This window comes from Vombatus ursinus, unplaced genomic scaffold (assembly GCF_900497805.2).
Source record: "Vombatus ursinus unplaced genomic scaffold, bare-nosed wombat genome assembly UNPS02014798.1, whole genome shotgun sequence".
NCBI lineage: Eukaryota > Metazoa > Chordata > Mammalia > Diprotodontia > Vombatidae > Vombatus > Vombatus ursinus.
This window is the reverse complement of record NW_020954576.1, coordinates 51,992,459-52,016,477: the sequence shown is the minus strand read 5'-3', so window position 1 is coordinate 52,016,477 and position 24,019 is coordinate 51,992,459. Positions and strand designations below refer to the sequence as shown.

Sequence of the window (24,019 nt, the reverse complement as noted above, 5' to 3'; positions counted from 1 at the left end):
CCAAACCAATGAGAACCAGAAAATACTCCATTTGAAAGCCTGTAGACTCTATTTAACTGTCAGGCTAGATCTGATCCTTCTTAGCCTCTGGAAGCGCAATAGCACCATAGATGCCTTACACAAGGATCGTGCAAGGGAAGAGATGTAAAAGTTGTCACCAAAATGCAAGTCTGGAAAAAGAATGTATGGCAATGCATTCTGAGGAAGAATAAACCCATGTGCACAGTGATATACACACCATATTAAGAGAGCTAGAAGAAGGTCCCAATATACTGAGTGGATCCACCATGATATATATGTGAGAAGATATGAACAAGTCTTACATAATGAGAGAATATGAAGCAGGGGGGTCCTAGAGCCAACTCACACTGACTGGTAAGAGTCAATTGTAAATATTTGTGTGAATGTTTATACCTTGGGAATCAGCAGATAGTACCAATCAGGACTTGATTTATTATTTTGTTGATTGAATGGACTTAAGAAAGTGATAGAGAATATGTTAATAATGCAAATTAAATTTAAATGGATTTTGTAAGAACATTTTTTTTTCAGACAGCAGGCTGTTAAACATTTACCAACACTCCAGCCTGAATGGGTCTTATCTATATCAGCAGGGGGAAGTAGTCACTTTTATGAAACCTCAGATTATAGATCTTATCAAAGCATTAAAGTAAACTGAAAATTTCTATTTCTTCTTTGGAGAACTGATTGCTCATATCTTTTGACCATTTATTTATTATGGAGCTGGCTTTAACTCACACACTTTTATGTTAATACATTTTGGATATCAAACTTTTGCTGGAGGTATTTAATGCAAAAAAAAAGCCCCTAGTTTTTTTATCCTTCTTATTCCAGACTAATTTTTATGATGCATTGATTTTTTATGACACATTTATCTTTGTTGGAAAAACAATCCTTAATTTAAAACAAACAAATCCATCTATTTTGCCTCTTAGAAATTTCCCAATTACAACTTCAGAATTTATCCTTTCTTCAAAGTTGTGAAAGACACAGAAAACATATGTCTTTTGGTTTGTTTGTTTTTATAATTAGCATGGTGACACATTTGAAATTTATTATTATGTATGGAGTGAAATGTTGGTTTTTGTTTACCATTCCACCAGACTGTAATCCATTTTTAAAACAGCAATAGTTATCAAATAATAAACAATTTTCCTAGCATTCCCTACTATTTTCTGATCCCATTTTTGTTGAACATTACACCACTGTGGTTCTGTTTATTGTCTGCTTTATCATCAAACCCCTTCCACTGATCTATTTTTAATTTTTATCTGATATTGTTTTTAATATAATGTGTGCTATATTGTATTACTGTATATATTATCTTTTTTTAGTATAGTGTGTGTCTTAGTGGTAGAAGTCTCCTCTTTCTTGATTTCCAGCCTAGCATCACAGCTTCCTATTGGACATTTGAAACTAGATGTTCTGCTAACATCTCAAACTTAACACAGTCAAAACAAAACTCATTATTTTCCCCCCCAAACCTATCCCACCATCCTCCCATCCCATAAGCTCTCAACTTTGTGTCAGCAATCATTGACTCTTCATTCTTACTCACACCACATATACAATCTTTTTCCAAGTCTTATAATTTCTACCTTCACAGTTCCTCTTCTATGTGCTTCCTTCTTTCCCCTTGTTTTTGTTTTAGCGTATCCAACTCTTCATGACCCACTCTAGGGTTTTCTTGGCAAATATACTGGAGGGGTTTTTCATTTCCTTCTCCAGCACATTTTACAGATGAGGAAACTGAGGCAAACAGGGTCAAGTGACTTGCCCATGGTCACACAACTAGTAAGTGTCTGAGGCTGAATTTGAACTCAGGTTCTGTTGACTCTAGGCCCACAGCTCTATCCACTGTGCCACCTAGCTGCCCTATGCTACACTTGTACAGCTAACTTTTTCAACCCGTGTCAGATTTTACATTTATTCTTATTCAGTTTCATTTCATTAGAATCTACTCATTGTGTTAGATTCTTCTAGACTTATTTTAAGGTTTAGCTATCATTCCTAGCTTCATGTCATTTGTACTTATGGTAAGTGTAACCTTGAGGTCATCTTATAATTCAATGATAAAAATGCTAATCAGCCAAGAGTCAAAAAGAGATTCCAAGTACATAATATTAGAGGCCTCCCTCCAAGTTGGCACTGATACATTAATCACTGCTCTTAGGCTTACTCAGTCTGTTATAAATCCACCTATCTATTTGGGCTAGCCAACATATCTCCATCTTATCTACAAAGACAGCATGTGTTAGCTAGTCTTAACATATTCACATCTAGACCTGGAGAACTGGGGAAATTGGGTTATTATAGAGGCAATGGTGGGACTGGCTCCAGTGATAGACAAAGGGCCTGCCTCTCCAAAAATTCTAGGGTGGAAGTCTGTTAGTGAATATAGGGAAACATCAGGTAGCTCCAGGATACAACTTTGAGAACTATCCCATCTTCAGCCTGGAATATTTCTTTACAAAACTATGGTAATTTTAAATGTTGTTATTCTGGTTTATAGATGAGCCTTCTATGAGTTTGGTGAATGGTACCATAACTCTTGAAACCTAATTTGTCCCTGAGGGAATGGGTAAAATGCAATAAACCTGAGAACCAAACTCTAGGACCATAGTGACCTTTCCAAGGGGCAGACATCCCAGGAGGCCCAGACTCTATCCATAAATGACAATAGGGAACCTACTAACCAGTGTCAAGGCCAAAGAACTCTGCCCAAATTTCTCCATCATTTGCTGTCACTTCCTTTCCCCTCTGTTGTAATAAGAGTACAATAACAAATGGTAGAATCATAAAGAGGAAATGTTTGGTATAGTGTCATCTGTGTCAACATCTATTTTCAAGAAATGGATACCATGAAAGGTTTCAACACACAAAAAGGTATTCAGGGTGCTGACATCTGGAAATCATTTTCTGATTCACTCTGGACCAAAAAGCCTTCAGTCATTAACTAAAGTTGCAGAGAGAGGCAGACTTCAGATCAATATAAGGTAAAACTTCTTGACAGTGCCTTGTGGGACTTCTAAAAGCCAAAATGGTGGAGTAAGCAGTAAATTGCCATAATTCTCCCATAGTCACCTCTAAACAACCACAAAATAATTCCCCAAGACAAATCCTGGAACACCAGAATCAGCCAAAAGACAGGGTGAAGCAATCATTGAACTCAAGAAACTTGGAAGATTGAAAGGAAAGGTCTGTCTCACTTAGGTAAAAGAAGAGTGAAGTCCAGGACAGAAGCATCCCTGCAAGTCCCACCTCAGCAAACCAGCACTAGATCCTAAGCCTCAGTGTGGTGGAGCAAGCAAATACCCACACCAGGACCCCCCAGTGCCTCAGCATAGCCAGGGAAACGTCAGACTCCGCCTTGGAGAAGCAGCACATGCTTCAGCATAGCCCCAGGGAAACAGGCAACTGCTCAGCAACACAATGATCCAAGACAAATACAAAGGACTCACAAAGAAAAATGTCATTGGGGGCAGCTAGGTAGTGCAGTGGATAGAGAACCGGCCCTGGATTCAGGAGGACCTGAGTTCAAATCCGGCCTCAGATACATAACATTTACTAGCTATGTGACCCTGGGCAAGTCACTTAACCTCAGTTGCCCAACCCTCAAAAAAATTGCTAAAAAAAAAAAGAAAAAGAAAAATGCCTTCCATAACCAGACAAAGAACTGATCGACTCTGAATGCAGATTGAAGCATATTCACTTACTTTATTCTTTTACATGTTTTTTTTCCTCTTTTGATCTGTTTCTTCTTTAACCATTGTGACTAATATGGAAATATGTTTTACATGATAGCACATGTATAACTTATTTAAAATTGCCTACCATTTTTAGAAGAGGAGACGGGAGGAAGGGAGGGAGAAAACATTGGAACTCAAAATCTCGTAAAAATGAATGCTAAAAATTGTTTTGACTTGTAATTGGGAAAAAATAAAATACCATTAAAAAAAAACCAATTAGAGCCTTGCCAAGACTGAATGTGCAGGCTCAGGATGTGGTAGGTTCCCCTACACTAGATATCTCCAAGGAAAGAGGCTGTCAATCATGAGAGGAATTCTTGCTCAAAGGTGGGTGTGACTAGGTAACTGTGAAGCAATGTGGTCTATGATTTTGTGAACCATCAGAAACTGAACTTAGGGAAGGGAAAAACAAGATGGAGGCACTGAGTTCAATCCTGATCCCTGGCTGCTGCTACTGTGAGTCAAAGAATCCACGTAACCCAACAACAGTGCACAGAACGACCCAGCCCTCCCAGTACCTTGAATCATGAAGTCACACAATGCTAGAGCTGGAAGTCAGCCAGTCAACCAGCATTCGTTAACAGCCTACTGTATGATGTCAGGCACTATGCTAAGTGCTGGGAAGATAAAGAAAGGTAAAAACAGGAATAAAAACAATGCTCTCAATTAACAGATGAGGAAACAATGCTAAAGAGATGAAGAGACTTGAAAGTTACACAGCTGGCTCACAACAGAACCAGGACTAGCATCTATATCTCTTAGTCATAGGGGCGTGCTTGTAAATGTATAACGACCAGGTCTGGGGTGGGGGATGTATGCAAGGCACACTTTTAATTTTAGTCTGCCTTATTAAGCATTTCTCCATCAATTTCTTAAGTCTAGATGATCAACAAAATGTGCCGGCCGCGCCGTGCACTCTCCTCCTATAAGGAGCAGGCTGCCAAGGTCATACTTACCAGTCTTCGGTGCCCACCCGGATAAACACACAGAGACGAGCTGATCAGGAGGTGCCAACACTGGAGCTTTATTCAGAGGCCATCACAGCAAGGCCAAGCAGGAAGGCCAGAGCAAGAGAGCAGGAGCAAAAGAGAGAGGAGCTCCGACCACTACTGTCCCTTAAGTACCTTCTTAGCCCCTCCTCCTCAGCCCGCCTACTAGTCATTGATTGTAGGGTCAGATACCGGAAGGGGATGTCTGGGGTTAGTGCTGCACCAAGGGAGAGGACGTGACGCAGGAGGCTAGGACCAGATACAGGAAGGAGACGTCTGGGGTTAGTGCATAGACAAAGGGAGAGTACGTGACACAGGAAGTCAGGCCCAGATACCGGGAGGAGGCGTCTGGGGTCAGAGCTACACAAAGGGAAAGTATGTGACCCAGGAAGTCAGGTTTGGACACAGGAAGGAGACGTCTGGGGTTAACGTTGCACCTAGGGAGAGGACTAGACAATGGGAACTCGTTCTCTGCCATCCCACTCCCACGTGCACAGCCCCTGCCTCAGGAGCACGTGCTCCAGCTACTTCCTTGTATCCTGTTCCTTCCCCAGCTTACCACAGCTCCACATAGCACTGCCCACTGCCTCGGGAGCGTGAGCTCCGGTTACTTCTCCGTATCCAGTTCCCATTCCAGTTCACCACAACTCTGCCTAGCACAGCCCCTGCCTCGGGAGTGTGAGCTCTGGTTACTTCCTAATATTTTGTTCCTACCCCATCTTGCCACAACTCTCACATGGCAGTAGCCAACATCAGACAATCCCTCACAAACAAAACAATAAATCAAACCCGTGGTGTTTGCAGATTTTAAGGTTTAAATGGTCATGGTGAAAATTTAACAATGGTCTCTTCTGAGCAAAGACAAGCTGGCTCCAGCATATCCCTGTTTAATCCCCAAGCCAGTGGTTGTCTATTTTTTAACCTTGCCTGAGTTACCTGTAGAAACTGGGGAAACGGGGGGAGCCATGCCCAGTGAACTCTTCTCCTTAGAAAGCACCAGTAAAGACCAGCTGCTGTCAATGTAGTTATACATGCCTGTCATATGCAGTAACCAGCATATGGTTAACCACCTTGTTCTCTCTGGATTTCAGAGGATTATAAGTCTCTGCTCATCAGGATTATCCTTCCAGTCAATCAAGTTTGCAATCTCCAAGTCACTGACCCCTCACTCTTCCTTACCTACTCAATCCAATCACTTGGTAAGTCTTGCCAATTCTACCTTCACACATATCCCCCATTCATCCCCTTCTCTGTTTTCTCATAGACTCCACTCTTCTTCAGGCCCTCATTGCTTCTTCCCTAGACCATAAAAATAGCCTCTTAATTTCTTGCCCTGCCTAGAGTGTCTCCTTTTCCTAATCTATCCTCCCCACTGCTGCCAAAATGATATCCCTCCAGCACATGTCTAAACAAGCCGCTCTCCTACTCAATCAGCTTCCTGAGGCAGGATGAAAGGCAAACTTCTCTGTGCAATAGTGAAAGCCCTTTTCAACCCAGTCCAGACTGGCCTTCCTGTCTTCTGACACCTTCTTCCACCTCACACACTCCACATTCAGTCTTCTTGCTGTTCTTCCCACAGCACATACTATGTTAGTTTCCTTGCCTTGGAACAATCTGTTTGTCCCCAATCACTCGTTTTACCTCTATCTTTTAGCACTCCTGTCTTTGTTCAAAGCTCAGCTCACATTCCACCTCCTCCATGAAGCTTTTCTTGATCCCCATCCTCCAACTTCGTTTGCTATTGCTTTCCCCTACTTTGAATTTCCTTGTATTTACTTTGTGTACGTTTTGTGTGTACTTCCATGTGTATACAAGCACACCTAGGAGATATTGCAGGCTTGGTTCCAGATCATCACAATAAAGTGATTATCACAATAAAGCAAGACACACACATTTTTCAGTTTCTCAGTGCATATAAAAGTTATGTTTATATTATACTATAGTCTATTAAGTGTACTATAGTATTATGTCAAAAAATGTACATACCTTAATTATAAAGTAATGTATTGTTAAAAGATGTGAACCATCATCTAAGTCTTCAGTGAGTTGTAATTTTTTTCTGGTGGAAGGTCTTGCCTTGATGCTGATGGCTGCTGACTGATCAGGATGGTGGCCTAGCATTCAGCCTATCTCAGCTTTTGACATACCTTTCTCATTAAGCTTAATTGTTTCTAGCTTTTGATTTAAATTCAGGTACATTCAGCTCTTCCTTTCACTTGAACACTTAGAGCCAACGGGCTCTAGGGTTACTAATTGGCCTAATTTCGACAATGTTGTGTCTCAGGGAATTAGGAGACCTGAGGAGAGGGAGAGAGATGAGGGAATGGCTAGTTGATGGAGCAGTCAGAACGACATTAATTAATTTAGTTCACTCTTATATGGCATGGTTTGTGGCATCCCAAAACAATTACAGATTACTATAATTACAAATTTTATTGATTTGTAATCAATATTACTGATTACAGATCACCATAACAGATATAATAATAATAAAAAAGTTTGAAATACTGAGAAAACTACCAAAATGTATCACAAAGACATGATGTGACTACATACTGTTGGAAAAATGGCACCAACAGACTTGTTCAATGCAGGGTTGCAACAAACCTTCAATTTATAAAAATGCTATATCTGTGAAGTATAATAAATGAAGTGCAATAAAAAAAGAAGTGTGTCTGTATGTTGTTTCCTCCAATAGGATGCAAGATTCTCGAAAGCAGAGAGTGTTTCATTTTTATTTTTTTAGCCTTATTTACCAATGCATTACCTGGTCCATTTCAACACAGTAAATGTTTATTGATTGATTGATTAATGCCATCCTTTTGTGATAGGCATCATTTTTTTCAGTGGTCTAGGACAAGGGGTCCTATGTTGGGGTCCATTAACTTGTTTTTCAAAAAATGCTAATAACCATACTTCAGTATAATTGGTTTTCTTTATAATCCTATGTTTTTTAACTTATGCACTTAAAAACATTATTCTGAGGAGCCCATAGGCTTTATCAGGTTGACAAATAAGGTCATGACACACACAACAAAAGTTTCCCTAGAGATTGATGCAAGTCTAGTGGGGGGAGGAAAACACATTTATTTTTCCACTGCCAGGCTAATGAATCACAGAAAGTCACAGGTAAGATAAGTGAGGAAGTAATATGATAACAAAATACAAAGATGTATCTAAGTCCTGCTATCCCTTTGTGAAGTGAGGAGTTCTATGTTTGAACTGGAAGGGCAACTGGTCATGAATTGAGAAAAGATTGGCCACACCCCTGGAGATCTTTAAAAAGCTAAGCCTACCGGGCCTAAGAGACAGTACAGTCTTAGAGATCAAGGTGCTTTGAGGCAGAAAGCAGTTTTGCGTTTCTACCAGAAGGCAACATGGTGAGGAAAGAGGATTTTCTCACCCCTGAATTGGTCTTGGAATCTAGCAGCAGTAGCAGTCACCACATCTAGCAATGTAGCAATAGATTCTCATGGTAGAAGCAGAGAACACAGGCATATGCTCTTCAAATACACTCAGACACAGAAGTAGCATTCAAGGCAGGAAGCAGATGCAAAGAATGAGTCTTTTGGCAGTAAAGAAGAAAGTTGACTCAGTATTCCAAAGAGAACTAACTCTGGAATTGGAGAATTGAACTATGGAAAGGAGCAAGTACAGAACACAACTGAGTGACCCACCCATCAGAGACGCTGTGCCCAGGGTGAGCAGCACAATGGCCCCATGAGAAGAGAAAAAAAATAGGAGCACTGCTCTATCAGAGGCATGAGATGCCTTAGTCACATTTATTCCCTATATCACTGCCTCATTAACAGTGCCCTCTAAATTAATTCCCACTATTCCCACTGACACTGCACACATTTGCAAGAGAATATACACCAGGATTATGATGTGTGTGTGAGTAATTTGTAGCTACTCATCTTACTATGCCATCTTAGTAAATACTTTTATTTTTAGGTAATTCTGTCTATGGACTAACCATTAAAGGTAAACTTATTGGTTACTGCTCATAGGTATGGACCCATTTGGGAGAATAATCAGTTCCTTGGAACCCACAAACCTATAAATGCTGAACTTGGAACGTAGTCAGTACTTGGCATACACTACATGTTTAATAAATGTTTATTGACTGAAGGACTGGTTGCTACATGTGAATTACCTGGTCAAATCTCAGGGCTTGTGTCCTACCCTAGGAAAACTCCCCTTCACCTCAATCTTACCCTTGCCCTTTATGTTACCTAATTACTCAAGATTCCATGAATAGTAGAATTTATGTTTAGTCAAAATATTAAAAACCTTATAAAACAAAAGTATAAATGAGGGTCATCATGATTCATATAACCATAAATAATCTTTAACCTCCCAACTCACGCTGTCCATTGTTCCACCAAATCCCTCAAGCGTGGACAGAAGGGAGTGTAGCCAGAGCTTAAGAGACTTATTTGCCCCATCTTTGAAGAATACATAGTATCTCCGTGGTCTGGCAATTATATACGCTCTTCTTGGTGGTTGGCAATCCATTTCTGCTCTCAGTATGGCTCCGCTATGCTTGCGTCTATAGTTCCCAATGCCTGCCTGCTTCTCACTCATCTTGAGATATTAGTTTTCTTCACCTGGATCTTTTCCATGCCCAAAGGCAGAAGCAGTCTCACTATTGAAATTCTAAGAAAGGAGGCCATTTGAAGGTTATAGGGAGAGTTCTGATCCAATCTGATTATCATTTTTGTCTTTCCTGTTTATTTTCAAAATCCCTTGCCCTTTCTCTGACATTTCACATTTCTTTCTAGATTTGAGAAACCTGCCCCTGGATTTGAGTCGTATAAGTGTAATGGCATACTGGACAGGACTGAATTAAGAGTCAGGAGACATGGGTTTGGGGCTTGACTCTGTATGACCTTAGACAAGTCGCCTCACTTTTCTGAACCTCAGTTTCCCTTTCCATGAAATGGAGAGTTTGAAACACATGACCTCTGAGATCCCTTCAACTCTAGCACTCAAAAATTACATTATTTTGTAGATGAAAAAACAAGTAAACCCAGCACAGAGTAGCAAAGGGACTCCTCAGTTCATTTCTGAGATGGAAAGATAGTCCAACTAAATAGGACAATAAGGTGAGAACTTTAGGAAGTAGTGAGAGGTATAGAAGTCAGAAAGGTTGGAGAATTTCTGCTTTGTGTTAACTTAAGTCTCTTGACTCTTTCAGCTGTGGTCATTCGTCAAGTCCGTGAGTCCCATGTTTGCTTGCTTTTTAGAGTTTCTCACTGAGACTTACACTTACAGTGAAAACCACAGGTTGCCTATGGAGGCCCCCATCTAAAGGGTCCCTCTTCTTGTCCAGTCCATTCTGTGTAATGTCTTGGGGATGTGAGTGTCACGCCTCTCCCCTGTTCCCGGGGGTTGGGGTAGACCAGGTGCTGAATACGCCAACGTACTCTCGGGAGAACATTGCCATTGGCCCTTCTACAGAAGCAGCCTCCCCCGAGAAGTGTCAGTGGTAATACCTGACCCACAGCATGTGGACATACCCATCCGAGATCAATGCACACCTATGTCTGTGGTCACACTCATTCTAATGCTGCTCATGAGACCCACGTGTCATACTTGATGAATAGAACTTACACTCTTTTTCTCAAGGCATTTCTGGGGTGTCAGAAGTTGGAGACAGAAAACTTGGGTTTGAATAACAGCTCTTCCTTTTACTACTTGTGTGACTCTGTGTAAATAGTTTCATCTCTCTCTGCCAATTATTTTTTTAAAATTTACAAAATGAAGGTACTGGACCAGAGAGGGTCACTAAAGTCCCTTCAAGCTCCACATCTACGAGTCTATGATAGGAGCTTTTTACTGTCAAATCACCATTTAGGGAGGGTGGAAACACCTGCAAAGGAAGAGCAGAGTATGCAGATGGGAAAATTTTTTTCCTCCAACCACGTATCTATAAGGCCTTTTGTTTTCGGCCATTTGTTTTCACCTGAAAGAGTGAAATACATTTTATATACATTATAAAACACACACACATATAATATATAAAATAAAAATTGTATAAACATATTACATTATATAAAATCATATATCTATGTGTAAATATGTGTGTATACACATATACATACACACACATGCCTTATTTTATATAGAAGAATACTGAGAGCCAGAGTTCTCATAGTGGCATGAAGCAACTTGCTCAAGATTATAAAATAAGTAAAGGGTAGAGCCAGGATCCTCCAATCTAGGACTCTTTATATTATACTTCCAAGTATTTCACAGATTATTATTAGGAAATCACTTTGTAGGCCTTGAGATGTTGCATGAATGTGACATTATTAATAATAGTGTTCTTTCATTCATTTTGTATACAATTTCATTTTTAAGGAATGACTGGGAATTGTGTTGAGGGAGAAAAAAAAAACAACCTCTCCATGCTACTATGTTCCACCCTCAAGAAATGTGGATCCAGTACTGTCTTTCTCTTAAACTACCCCAATTCTAGGGATGGGGCTGCAGACACCTTCATCTTAGTCCTTTGTCCATTCTCAACTTCAACTACTACACAGAAAACTATATTGTTGCCCAGTCCTCCATGGAAGCTAGTCTTCACCAAGAGAAAATAACCTCACAGGTCCTGACATGCTGTGGGCTCTATGCCCCTGAACCTGGAAAAACTCAGTGGTTTTATAACAACGACAACCATGACCACTGCAACAATTGACACATGGCATTTTAAAGTTCACAAAATATTCTTATTAGATTATCTCTATTGGACCTCACAATGCTGTATTAACATAGGTACTAATGGTATAATTATCCATTTTATAGGTAAGCAAATTGAGGTTTTCCTGACTTTGAATCCAACATTTTATCAGTTACCAGCTACTGGAATTGATGGGGACAACTTCTTTGTCAGAAACTCCTGTCATCAAGGACCCCAATCCCCATCCGTGGATACTCCCACCATCAGACATTGGAGGCAGGGCATCACTGATAAAGTGGGTTAAATTCATTACAACAGCCCTAGCCTCATCCCCACCTGTGCAGGCACAAGAAGGCTATAACCATCAGCCCCATAGTGTAGGACTCCCTCAAAAACTATAGCCCAAATTTCCTTCTACCCATGTTCTCTACTACTACTACGTGCTGGAGCACATAACTCTTTCTCCTATTTCTGCTTGAATTGGTAGGTTGGGTCTCCAGAGGGTTTCTACAATGACAACCACCAACCAACTTAGCTGAGGAGAGAGGACTGAATGCAAAGAAAATACCTTTCCTGCCTAGCACATTAGCTACAAGGATTCCCAGGGTACAGAGATACTTCCTGAAAGGTACTGAGACATCCATAGACCATCTGAGTGTGTCTGAGTCACAAATCATGGGAAGAGAGACAAGATGGAGACCTCCAGCTCCCCTCTTGTCTTCCCAGAGTCTTTTTCTCCAGCAACCTGAAGTGGGGTTGGCATTGTCCATCTTCTTTCTGGAAGCTGGAAGCCACAAGTGCTCAAAGCTCAGAAAGCCTGAAGAACCCAAAGAAAGCTATAGAGATTCACAGAGCTTGAAGAGACCAAATCTCTCCTCTTCTTTGCTCACACAAACTCCATCCAACCTCTCACCCAAGCACAGGGCAGTGATCTCTACTAGTGAGGAGAGAGTCTCACATCAAAGCGCTTTGGAAGTTGGATTACATAAACATAAGGTAGTTTTTTTAAGGTAGTTAGAGAAGGAAGGAACTAGCACTTGGGGAAATCAGATATAGTTTCATGCAAAAGGCATTGCTCAGATTGCATATTAAAGAAAGAGAAGGTTTTTATAAGTTGCAGTTAAGGAGGGAGTACATTCTAGGCATGGGGGACAAACACTGGGTAAAGGCTCAGAATCGAGAAAGGTAACGTCATGTGTCACAAAGAAGTCAGTTTGCCTGGATGATAGAGTATGGGAAGGAAAGAAACATATAGTGAGACTGGAAAGAGGTTGGGGGCAGATTGTGAAGGGCTTAAAAGCTAAACAGGGGAGTCATGATCCCAGACCTTTCTTTTAGGCCAAGGGAAGGGAGGAGACTGAAAGAAGGATAATACTACTTATATGGAAAACTAAGGAAATGTTAAAAAGACTGGAATTTGAAAGGGCTTAGGGATTGCCACTCTGGTTAATTTCTGACTCTTATCTCTTTCATAGTGTTTAATCAGTGAACAAGGTTGAAGGTTACCCTTTTCTAGACTTCTTAGGTTCTCTGGGTAATGTCATTCCCCTGACCAATGGATTCCCATGGTGTTCTGGCTGAAATCTATCTCTGTTACACCTTTTGGCTGAGGGCTGCAGTCTCACTACTTTGCCTGCTCCCATGGGCTGGTTGCTGAGCTCCCACATAGTTTCTGCTGAAGATGGTCCTTTCTATCAGACATGAACATCAGCATCGTTATCTGTTGCCCTGGAGACTTGAGCTTCAGAACAAACTCAGCCTCTTGGGGACATTCTGCTGTTATAACAAAATCAGTCCTGATCCCCTGGGTCCACTTTGTCACAGTTCGGTCTCCACCACCAATCTCTGCCTTGTATCTTGTCTCTCCTACCAGTTTGGGACAGAATTAGGTGCGAGTTATTCATGTGAGGGAGTCAAGGTGCTGTCCTCTGATATTTGTGGCATAGAGTATTAGAGTCAGGAAGAAATGAGTTCAAAGCAAGCCTCAGATACTTACCAGCTGTGGGACCCTGGGCAAGTCACTTAACCTTTCTTTGCCTTAGTTTCCTTATATGTAAAATGGGGGTAGTAATAACACCTAACTCACAGGGTTGTTTTTATCAAATAAGATACCTATGGGAAGCATTGCAATCTTTAAAGGGCTATGTCAATGTTAACTATTATGATTATTACCACCACCATCATTATTATCCCATGCATTTGTGTGGATGTATTATGAATGTGTAAACAGACATGTATGGACAAGAACATAAGAACTATAATGGTGAATAGGTGGAATGTAACAGGAATACCACCAAGAGCCAGAGAGTTTGAGTGTGATTGTATGGCGGTATTCTACTACTGCGAATCTAAGGCAGCTAGGTGGCAGTGGATAGAGTGTCAGGCCTGGAGTCAGAAAGACCTGAGTTCAAATCTAGCCTCAGACACTTACTATCTGTGTGACCTGGGCTAGTCACTTAACCCTGTTTGCTGCAGTTTTCTCATCTGTAAAATGAGCTGGAGAAGGAAACGACGATTTCCAGTATCTTTGCCAAGAAAGTGGGGTCAGTCATTAAGAGTTAGACACAACTGAAAATGACTCAAAAACAACAGTTCTATCACTGGGAATCTAGACATGGCAGGGTGAGGGAAAATTGGAACAAGTGAGCCAACATAGAAAAATGAGTCAGTGCCCACACGTCCTATGAGAAGAGTAATATTGTGGTAGTCCTCCTGAAGGGTCACACCTCACATAGGCATGCCATTGCCTTAGAGGGGATATATAGGAGGCCAAAATATGGTTCCCTGTTCATATCTTGTTTTCCTCCCTATCCTAAACATCCTCACTATCTATCCTATATACATAAAACACATTCCTTAGCCTGGTAAGCCAGAACCTCTCTTAACTTTCAAAGCTTCTGAAATCCTGTCTTCTTCAAGACACCTTCTTGTATTGATTGGAAGAAAAAAGCTCATAGATTCTTCTGACTTCTTTGGTCATGGAGCTCCATTGCCTCTTTCCTATCTCCTCGCCTCAAATATACATCTGCTTTGGAAGCATGTCACTTAAATACTTTTATTTTGCTTGTTTACGTATTAGCTAAATGTTTTCTTCTCCTTTAGCCTTAGACATATGTACACTTAATAGTGTGCCTTTCTTAGACTGTAGGATCCCTATGGACAGGGAATCTGGCTAATTATTCTCCATAACAGTGGCACAGCAGATTGTTGTTCATCTTTCGTTCTTGAAGAAGACCAATGACATGAGGAGGGTGATGTCTTGACTTACAAGTGAATGGGATTGGAGTAAGACAGAGCTGTGCAAACTCATCAGCCTCACTCTTGCCTCTAGAGTCATCAGAATCCAGTGGCCAGATGGAAGTCAGGACGATTGGTGATGGCCCAAGATGCAGTGGGAGAACTTGGCCTTTTTAAGCTAAGGTCTTTCCCAGGTCTCAGTTTGTCTGAGGCAACAGCCATTCAATAATTAAAGGCTAGGTAAGAATGAAGGTGAAAGATGGACTAATTGGCCTTCACAAAAAAATCAATCTGGGAGAGTAAGACCCTCAGAGTTTCTGGCCAGAACTGAAACAATTGCTATTTAAACTCACTGAGTCATCAAAACCCAAACAATGAGGAAGTGAAGCTTGGACTAGGACCTATTATTTGTCATTCAATGAGAGCCAGAGTGATCTGAGTTTAAAGGCATAGTCAAGTAGCTCCATTTGAATCCCAATGGACTTTATCAAAGCCTGGTTTTCCAGAGCTATATTTCAAGAAATCATAAATGAAAACTACATGAGGAGAGGATTCTGGGAAGATGGTGGAGTAGGTCAGAAAATTTCAAACTCTCAAGAAGGAATAAAATAGGAAAGGAAAAAAAATCTTGCCCCCAAAAGCCAAGATACTTTGCAAAGTATAAATGATTAAAATTTATATTCCTTTAGACAGAGGATCCACATATAAGGGTATGACTCCCCCATATAGATAGAGGGAGAAGAGAAAAAGGAGGAGGAGCAGAGGAAGAGATGAAGGAGGAGAAAATAGCAGCATTGCCCAACTGGGACTGGCTGGTTGGGTCCCCAGGGGGGCAGCTACTATGACTCACAGATTGTTGTTTGTCCTTTGTTCTCGAAGAAGACCAATGACATCAGGAGGGTGATGGTTAGGTGACTAACTGGAGTGTTAGAGGAGACAAGGAGAAAGAGAAAAAGGATGAAAATGAAAACTCATTGACCTGACATCAGAATGAGAGACCCATTATACTGTGACCCTCAAGTGTGAGAAAAGAATATTTCTCTTTTATATTTAATAACTAATTATTATATTAGGAGAAAAAATTTTCCCCTTTTCTCCTTCCTCATCCAGAAACCAACCAGTGTGGGAAATCTCTCTTAATGATTTGCCCAGGCCAAGATTTAATCAGACAATAAAATAAATTCTAGGTTTGGGCTAATGGGTATATTCCTACTCATTGTTTTTGCTCAGACAGGTCCTGGGAAAATGTTGATTCTCCCTATTATCAAGACAGGTGATAAGGAAATGTCTCTTTGAAAAAGTTTTGAGTATCCTAAGTCACATACCCCAAGACAGCCCACCTCTCATTTGCTTAACCAATCAGAGCTGAGTATGAACCTCCTGGGAACACCTCCTCTTTGAAGATCATAGTGCCATGAGGGGTCTTTGGTCTAAGAGAGATGGCCAAATTGACCATCCTAATAACTTCCTGGACTTATTGATAAAATGATTAAATTACCCAGAAACTATGTCTCATGAACTTTTTTTTTTAATTTTTTTAAGGCAATTGGGGTTAAGTGGCTTGCCCAGGATCACACAGCTAGTAAGCATCAAGTGTTTGGTCTGAGGCCAGATTTGAACTCCGGTCCTCCTGACTTCGGGGCCAGTGCTCTATTCACTGTGCCACCCAGCTGCCCCTCTTGTGAACTTTTTAGTCATTACACAAGTGAGCGATCAGATTTTCACAGGGATGACTATAAATGAGGAAGGAAACACTATGTGTCTCAAAATAGTGGAAGGAGATGCCCCATGAAAGATGCAAAGCAGATATAGTTGAGATTCAAAAAGGATCGCAGTCTGACATTCTCCCTGAAATCAGGAAGAGTAAGTTGAGGCAATTTCTCCTGGGAAACTGGACCTGAAGAAACCTGTTCTGTTGGGGTGTAGCAGATGAAAAAGTTAATGATTGTTACAGGCCAAGGCAGGTTAGGGGAGGACGAAATGTCTACTGCAGCTGTTCTACTAAAGAGAATGTCTTGTGATTTTTCAGTGTCTACAGGGGAGGAAATGTTGGTTAATAGCAGAGGGAGGTCTCTTTGACTTCTCTTTTTCTAATTTCACCAGCTCTGTTTTGAAGAGCATGTTGGAAACTCACTAATTTTGATCTTCAAGTTGCCATTTTCTATTGCTTGGAGAATCTCCCTCCTACTACCCCTCATGCTGCTGTGGGCATTGCTATTGATCCTTGGTGAGTACAATGACTCAGAGGAGGACCTGGGGTGGGGCCAGAAAGAACCCTGGTTTTCTGAGAATGTACTTCCTTCTGGAACAGAAGAGTCTGTCCTAAGGAAGCTGGGATAGAAAGATAATCTATCTCTTCAAGAAGATGGAAAACTTAGTCTCTTCTTTAAGGTCAGGACCATGGGACCAGGGCAAAGCTGAAGAGAGGGAGGACAAGGCAAATCTGGGATGCTAGGAAAACGAGAAAATGGACAACCTTGATATTGTGGAAAAAAGTACTGACATCAGCTTCTAAGTGACCAATGTGTCATTTTTAATTTTAAAAGTTCCAGAAAATTGCCTAGATACAGATTTTAAAGACTAATTGATCTGTGTTCTTTTGCAAAGGAACCAATTTAATTCAAAAGACTTTTTTTTTCCTGAAGCAAGGCACTGAATGAGGGGACTGGGGTTGCAAAAGCAAAAATTGAATGGGGCCTGTCTTCAGGTTTCACAGATAGCTAAATTCAAAATATGTTTATAATAATAGAGAGTATTTTCAAGAGGGTGAATCTGTAGACGACTGAGCTAAGGAAAGACCTGCTATAGGATACAAAACTTGAGCTGTGTCTTAAAAGGACCTAGAGATTCCAAGAGGAAACAACCCATTTTACATGGAGAGGGCCATTTGTGCCAAGGTACTGAGGCAGGAGACATAGAAATGGTGCATATTCTCTACAAACAGTATGTATTTCTGTCTGCATTTCTGTCCTGGTACAGCAACCATCATATCAGTTTTATTGTAATGGAAAGTACACCAAAGCTAGCAATAGGAAATAAAAACAGAAGGGTAAGTGGGAGGCAAATTAGTGAAGGACTTAAATGCCAGGTGGAATTTTTTTTTATTATTTTATCCTAGAGGGATAAGAGTGATTAAGAATTCTTGAGCTGGAAAGTTATGTGGTCTCATTTGTGTTTGAGAAAAATTAACTTGGTGCTATGGAATAGATGGATTAGAAAGGAGAGAGATTGAAAGAAGAGAAGCTAAGTAGGAAATTATTGCAGTGATCTCTGCCTGAGATCTGAAGTAGGGTAGTCAGCCAGTCATTAAACAGCTATTGTTTACTATGTGCCAGGCATTGTGCTAAGCACCAGAGATACAAAGAAAGGCAAAAGACAGTCCCTGCTCTCAAGGAGCTCACAATCTAATGGGGGAGACAACATGCAAATGACTATGCACAAACAAGATAGGCAAAGCACTAGCATTAAGGGGGATCAGAACAGGCTCCCTATAAGAGGAAGGATTTTAATTGGGACTTGCAGAAAGCCAGGGAAGCCATGAGGTGGTGTGAGGAAGAGGGAGAGAGCTCCAGTATGGGGGACATTGAGTGAAAGTGCTCAGGGTTGGGAGATGGAGTCTCTTGTGCAAGGAACAGCAAAGAGGCCAGTGACAAAAGATCACAGAGTGTGTTTGGGAGGAGGGGAATGTAGGGGGTAGGAAGAATGAAAATCTGAGGGGTCAAGTTATGAAGGGTTTTGAATGATTGAAGTTTTGTATTTGATCCCAGAAGTGATAAGGAGCCACTGGAGTTTATTGAGTGGGGGTTTGATGTGGTCAGATCTTGCTTTTAGGATGATCATTTTATCAGCTGACTGGAGGATGGATTAGAGTGGGGAGAAACTTGTGGTAGGGAGACCAACCAGCAGGTTATTAAAATAGTCCAGGTATGAGGCAATGAGGATGTGCATCATGGTGGTGGCAGAGTCAGGAGAGAGAAAGGGATATACCTGAGTGATGTTAGGAAGGTAAAATCAACTGGCCTTGGTAACAGATTAGATATGAGCAGTGAGAGAGGGCAAGGAGTTGAGGATGACACTGGGTTGTAAACCTAGGTGACTGGGAGAATGAGAAGTATCCCCAGTAGCAATAGAAAAGTTAACAAGAGGAAAGGGATTGGGTAGAAAGATAATGAGTTCAGTTTTGGACATGTTGAGTTTAAGATGTCTAATAGGCAGTTGGAGGTACAAGACATGAGGTCAGGAGAGATCTTAGGGCTGGATAATAAGATTTTAAAGTCATCTGCATAAAGAAGACAATTGAATACATGAAAATTGATGAAACCACAAAACAAAATAATATAGAGGGAAAAGAGAAGAGGGCCAATGACAGAGCCCTGTGGAACACCCATTGTTAGTAGGTACAAGCTGAATAAAATCCAACAAAGGGGACTGAGAAGTAGTCAAATGGGTAAAAGGAGTGGTCAGATAGTACAAGGAGAATCAGAAGAGAGTGGCATCACAAAAACCTAGACAGAAAAGAAAATCGAGGAGAAAGAGGGTGACTGATCATGTAAATGGCTACAGAGAGGTCAAGAAAGATGAGGATTGAGAAAAGGCCATTAAATTTGGCAATTAAGAGATCATTATTAACTTTGGAGAGAGCAGTTTCATTAAAAAGATAAGATCTGAAGCCACATTGTAGAGAGTTAAGGAGGAAGTGAGAGGAAAGGAAGTGGAGGCATCAACTGAAGAGAGCCTTCTCAAGGAGCTTAGCCATGAAAAGGAGGAGAGATAGAGGACAAGAACTACTTGGGATGGATGGACCAATTGAGGGTTTTTTGAAGATTAGTGAGAGATGGGCACGTTTGTAACCTGTAGGGAAGTAGCAAATAGACAGGGAAAGGTCAAAGATCAGTGAGAGTGCAGATGATAGAGGAGAAAACCTGCTGGAGAAGATGGGAAGGAATGGGGTCACTTGTGGATAGAGAGGGGTTTCCTTTGGCAAGGAGAAGGGCCACTTCTTCATGTCAGATGAGGTGAAGGAAGAGATGGTAGCAGAAGACATCTGAGTGATTTGACATAAAGAGGAGAGAAGAGGGAATTCTTAGTGAATAGCCTCAATTTTTAAATATGAGGCAAGGTTCTCAACTGAGAGGGGAGAAGGAGGGGGAACTATGAAAGGTATGAGGACAAATGAAAAGGTTAGAAAAAACTGTCATGGTGAATGGGATAGTGAGTACATTAGGGAGGGGACCATTACCAAATAAATTTGATTATTATACTTCTTTATAGGTCTGGAAGTAGTATCCCCCCATCATGCTTACTTCTACTCATCACTTTCCTTGAGAGATCATATCTTCTGTTCCTCTGAATGAATTGTGTTATTATTTTGAGTATAGAGTATTTCATTGGCAATTTAACCGGTATAACAATACATTTGTACATTCATTTATGGAGTATCACAATTTTTATGATATTGGCACTGCCCATCCAGGAGCACTAAATATGCCTCCTGATAACTTAAACTGTTCTTTATTTCTTTAAGGAGTACTTTGTCATTGTATAAATATAGGTCTTGAGTGTGCTTTGGCAGATTAACTACTGGATATTTGGGGGGGGGGAGTTTAATTAAAATTCTAAACTAAAACATCAAAAAAGAGCATTTCCATACACATAGCAGAACACAAAAAGATTATTCTGTATGAGCTGATGAATCACCCTTTTATATTGCTTGATTTTTTAAAAAAAAAAAAAGTATGCTTACATGCTATTTTTAAAACTGTCTTGCTTGTCTGTGGTCCCTTCTGAACTTCCTTTTCTCTTCTTAGCATTAAAAAATGTTTCAATGGCACTCTTGTTTTATGTCATCATTATTTCTAATCCCATCTGCCTCTGTCCCCAATTAAAACATTAAAGAAATAAAGAAAAAACTCTATAACAAATAAGCATCGTCAAGCAAAATGAATACACATAGTGGGCATGTCCAAAATGCACTTCTCTCTCTGTACCTTTTGTCTGCCATCTCTGTCAGGAGGATGGTAGCATATTTCATCATTTCCTTTGGAGATATGGTTGGTCATTGCATTGATCAGAATTCTTACGTCTTTCAATGTTGTTTTTCTTTACAATGTTTCTGTACTTCCATAAATTGTGTCCTGTTTTTGCTCACTCCACTTTATTTTAGTATATGTTGTTGTTGTTGAAAGCCCTTCCTAACCACACACACATACACATCCATTCTCCTTACCCTTTATGTGTCATTCGCACCCCAAGCCAAATCCCACTTGCTCTTTGATACAGTGACTTTGGCTTTCTTGCTGTTCTTCAAACAAGACACCATGTCTCCTAATGCTTGGCATTTCCCCTGGCTGTCCCCCATGATTGGCATGCTCTCCCTCCTCACTTGTGACTCCTATGCTTGTTTCCTTGGCTTCCTGGCTATCTAAAATCTTGTCTTCTACATGAATCTTATCCTAATCCTTCTTAATTCTAGTGCCTCCCTCTGTTGATTGTTTCTTATGGAGCGTATCTCTAGCTTATCAGCATGCAATTATTTGTCTGTTGTATTCTCCATTAAATTGTGAGGGAGGCACTAGAATATTTCCTGGCATATAGTTTTTTTTTTTCATAAAGGCAACAGATAGTACTGAGAAATATATTTCCCTTTAATTATACCATAAGTTTTTCAGCTCTAGGTTATCCAATTGTATTTTCAGCACTATCTAGTCTGTGTTGTTTATCTTTCTCTTTGATTTGTCCTGCCCTGAGAAAGAAGTATGAAAGTCTCCTATGGATATAAGACATCTCCAAGGGATTCATGATGGAAAATGCTGTCCTCATCCATAGAGAGAACTATAGAGTCTGAATGCAGATCAAAGCATACTATTTGCCCTTTTTTCTGTCCTTCTTCTGTTTTGTTTTGTTTCTTCTTTCTCCTGGTTCCTCCTATTGGTTCTGGTTCTTCTTTACAACATGACTAATGTGAAAATATGAAATATACATGTAAAGCCTATATCAGATTGCACACCATCGTGGGGAGGGAAAAAGGGAGGTAGGGGGAGAAAATTTAAAACTCAAAAGCTTATGAAAGTGAATGTTGAAAACTAAAAATAAATTAATTAATTTTAAAAATGAATAAAAAAATAAAGAAAGAAAAAGATAAAAAAGTATCCTATAATATAGTTTTAGTGTATATATCTTTTTGCAATTCAGTTAACTTTTCATTTATATATTTAGATGCTATGCCATTTGTACTTATATGTTTAGTATTGATAGTAGTTAATTGTCTATGGATCCTTTGAATATAATAGAATTTCATTGTTTGCCTCTCTTGATATTATGAGGGAGGGCAGTAGTACTTGAGGGATTGGGAAAGGTGTCATGCTGAAGGTGGGTTCTTGAGGTGAATCATTAGGAAGACAGGGATTTTATGAGTGGATGTGAAGAGGACATGAAATGCAAGCATAGGGGACAGACAATGCAAAGGAGAGAGTCCAGAGATACAGTGCATGGGGAAAGAACATATGGACTAACGTTTTAGCAGGCTCACAAAGCCTAGGAAACAGCATAACATATGGTGAGGCTGGAAAGATTGGTTGGGGCCAGGTTGTGAAGACTTTTTTAAAAAGAGACTTGATCTTTTAGGTCAAGTGTTGCAAAAGAATTGAAGAAAATAGATAATATCTTAGAAGGATCTGAAGAATTTCTGAGAAGCTGGAAAAGTTGAAAAGTTTTGGGACTCTCCACTCAGTTTAACCTCTGGCTCTTATCTCTTCCTCAGGTTTGGTCAGCGCACAAGCTTGTGAGTTACCTTTTTCTTTGCTCTCTGGGGTCTCTGGGTAATGCAGTCTCCTTCAGCATCACCGGATGTCCACAGAGGTCTGCCTGAGGTGGCCCTGCCTGCCCTGCACCTCTTGCCTGAGGTCTGCGGTGCCACAACTCTCTTCCCTGACTGATCCCATGGGTCAGGCTCAGGCTGCTCTGAGTCCCACAGTGGTTTTTGTTCAGGATTCTTCTGCCCACCAGATGTGAACACTGATAATTATTTGCTATTTTGAGGATTTGGGAGCTGACCCTGGGCATCCCGATGCAAAAAGGACCATCCTTTAAATCATAAGCTCTTATATTTTAGAGCAGGAAAAGACTTTGCAGATGATCTATTTTAACCTCCTCATTTTACAGAAAAGGGAACTGAGGCCCAATTAGGTGAAATCTTGTGTCCAGAATTACACAGCTTCAAACCAGAATTCAAACTTAGGTCCTCTGAAAATGGTGCAATGGAAAGAGTATGGATCAAGAGACATGGGCTCAAGTCTAGGCTCTGACACTACCTACCAGTGTGACCTTAGACCAGTCACTTCACCTCTGAGCCAAATTTTCTCATCTGTAAAATGGTGATAATAACAATCACACTGTCTCTTTCACATATGTGAGGATGAAATATGATAACATGTACAGATAGCATTGGAAACACTCAAGTGGAAATAAACTACATCTTGAGTGTCTAATTTGATTGGATGTCAGTTTCCAAGGAGGCTTCAGAACCAACCCAGTCTCCTGGGGATCTGGCTTGCCATTTAAGCAACACAAGTCCTGATCTCCTGGGTTCATTCTGGCACTTTTGATTTCTCCTCCCCCCAACCAATCTTTATTCAATATCTAACCTCTCCTGTCAGTTTGGACTGGAATCAGATGGAGGCTCAGCATTTCAGGAAGCCAAGGTGCTAGTCTCTGGTTTTTATTAGATTTCAAGCTGGTAAGTGGACTGTGTATGTGTTGGGAGCCAGAGACAGGGGACCTAAATCTGGAACCCTAAGCTTCAGGGTTTCATCCCACGGTAGTGTGGGGCCAGGACTTCCCTGCTTCTCTCCTACCTCTCCTCTACTCCAGGAATTGTGTACAGGCACCTTCATCTTCTGCTGTTCTTTTTCTCCCACCCAGCCATTTCAAAGAAAGCCGTGGTACATCTCAGCCCTCCATGGACCACTATCTTCAAAGGGGAGAAAGTGACTCTGACTTGCCATGGATTCAACTCCTCCAAACCAGGGACAACATGGTGGTATGAAAACCAACAATTGCGAGACAGTTGGTCTACAAACAGCATTGAGACTAATCAGACTGGAGAATACAGATGCCAGACCCAGGACTCAGCCCTCAGTGACCCTGTGAACCTGGTAGTTTCTTCTGGTGAGGACAGAGAGCCTCACCAAGCCTCAGGGCATTCTAAGTGCAGTCTCCCACAGGGAGGGAGGGACAAGAGGAGAGCACTGGGGGCTCTAGAATGCCACATGATATCACTGGGACAGCAGCAGAGCTGAGGGTAACAACCTTCACTACTCCCCTTCAGTGATTTAGAAAGC

General features: G+C 40.8%; 1 protein-coding gene across 10 annotated transcripts in view; it reads left to right on the top strand.

The window, feature by feature from the left end:
* Positions 1-16,456: 16,456 nt before the first annotated feature.
* Positions 16,457-24,019, top strand: part of LOC114049754 (Fc receptor-like protein 4) — a 30,206-nt gene continuing 22,643 nt past the window's right edge. For 3 of the 10 annotated variants that reach the window (XM_027871150.1, XM_027871149.1, XM_027871147.1), the window contains exons 1-3: positions 16,468-16,908; positions 22,441-22,461; positions 23,601-23,846. In XM_027871150.1, coding sequence (XP_027726951.1) covers positions 16,878-16,908; positions 22,441-22,461; positions 23,601-23,846 — 298 coding nt within the window. In that variant the 5' untranslated portion in view covers positions 16,468-16,877. Of the gene's footprint in view, positions 16,909-22,440; positions 22,462-22,482; positions 22,583-23,600; positions 23,847-24,019 lie in introns of those variants that run through there. The other 7 variants (XM_027871146.1, XM_027871145.1, XM_027871152.1 and 4 more) reach the window with 7 other exon arrangements.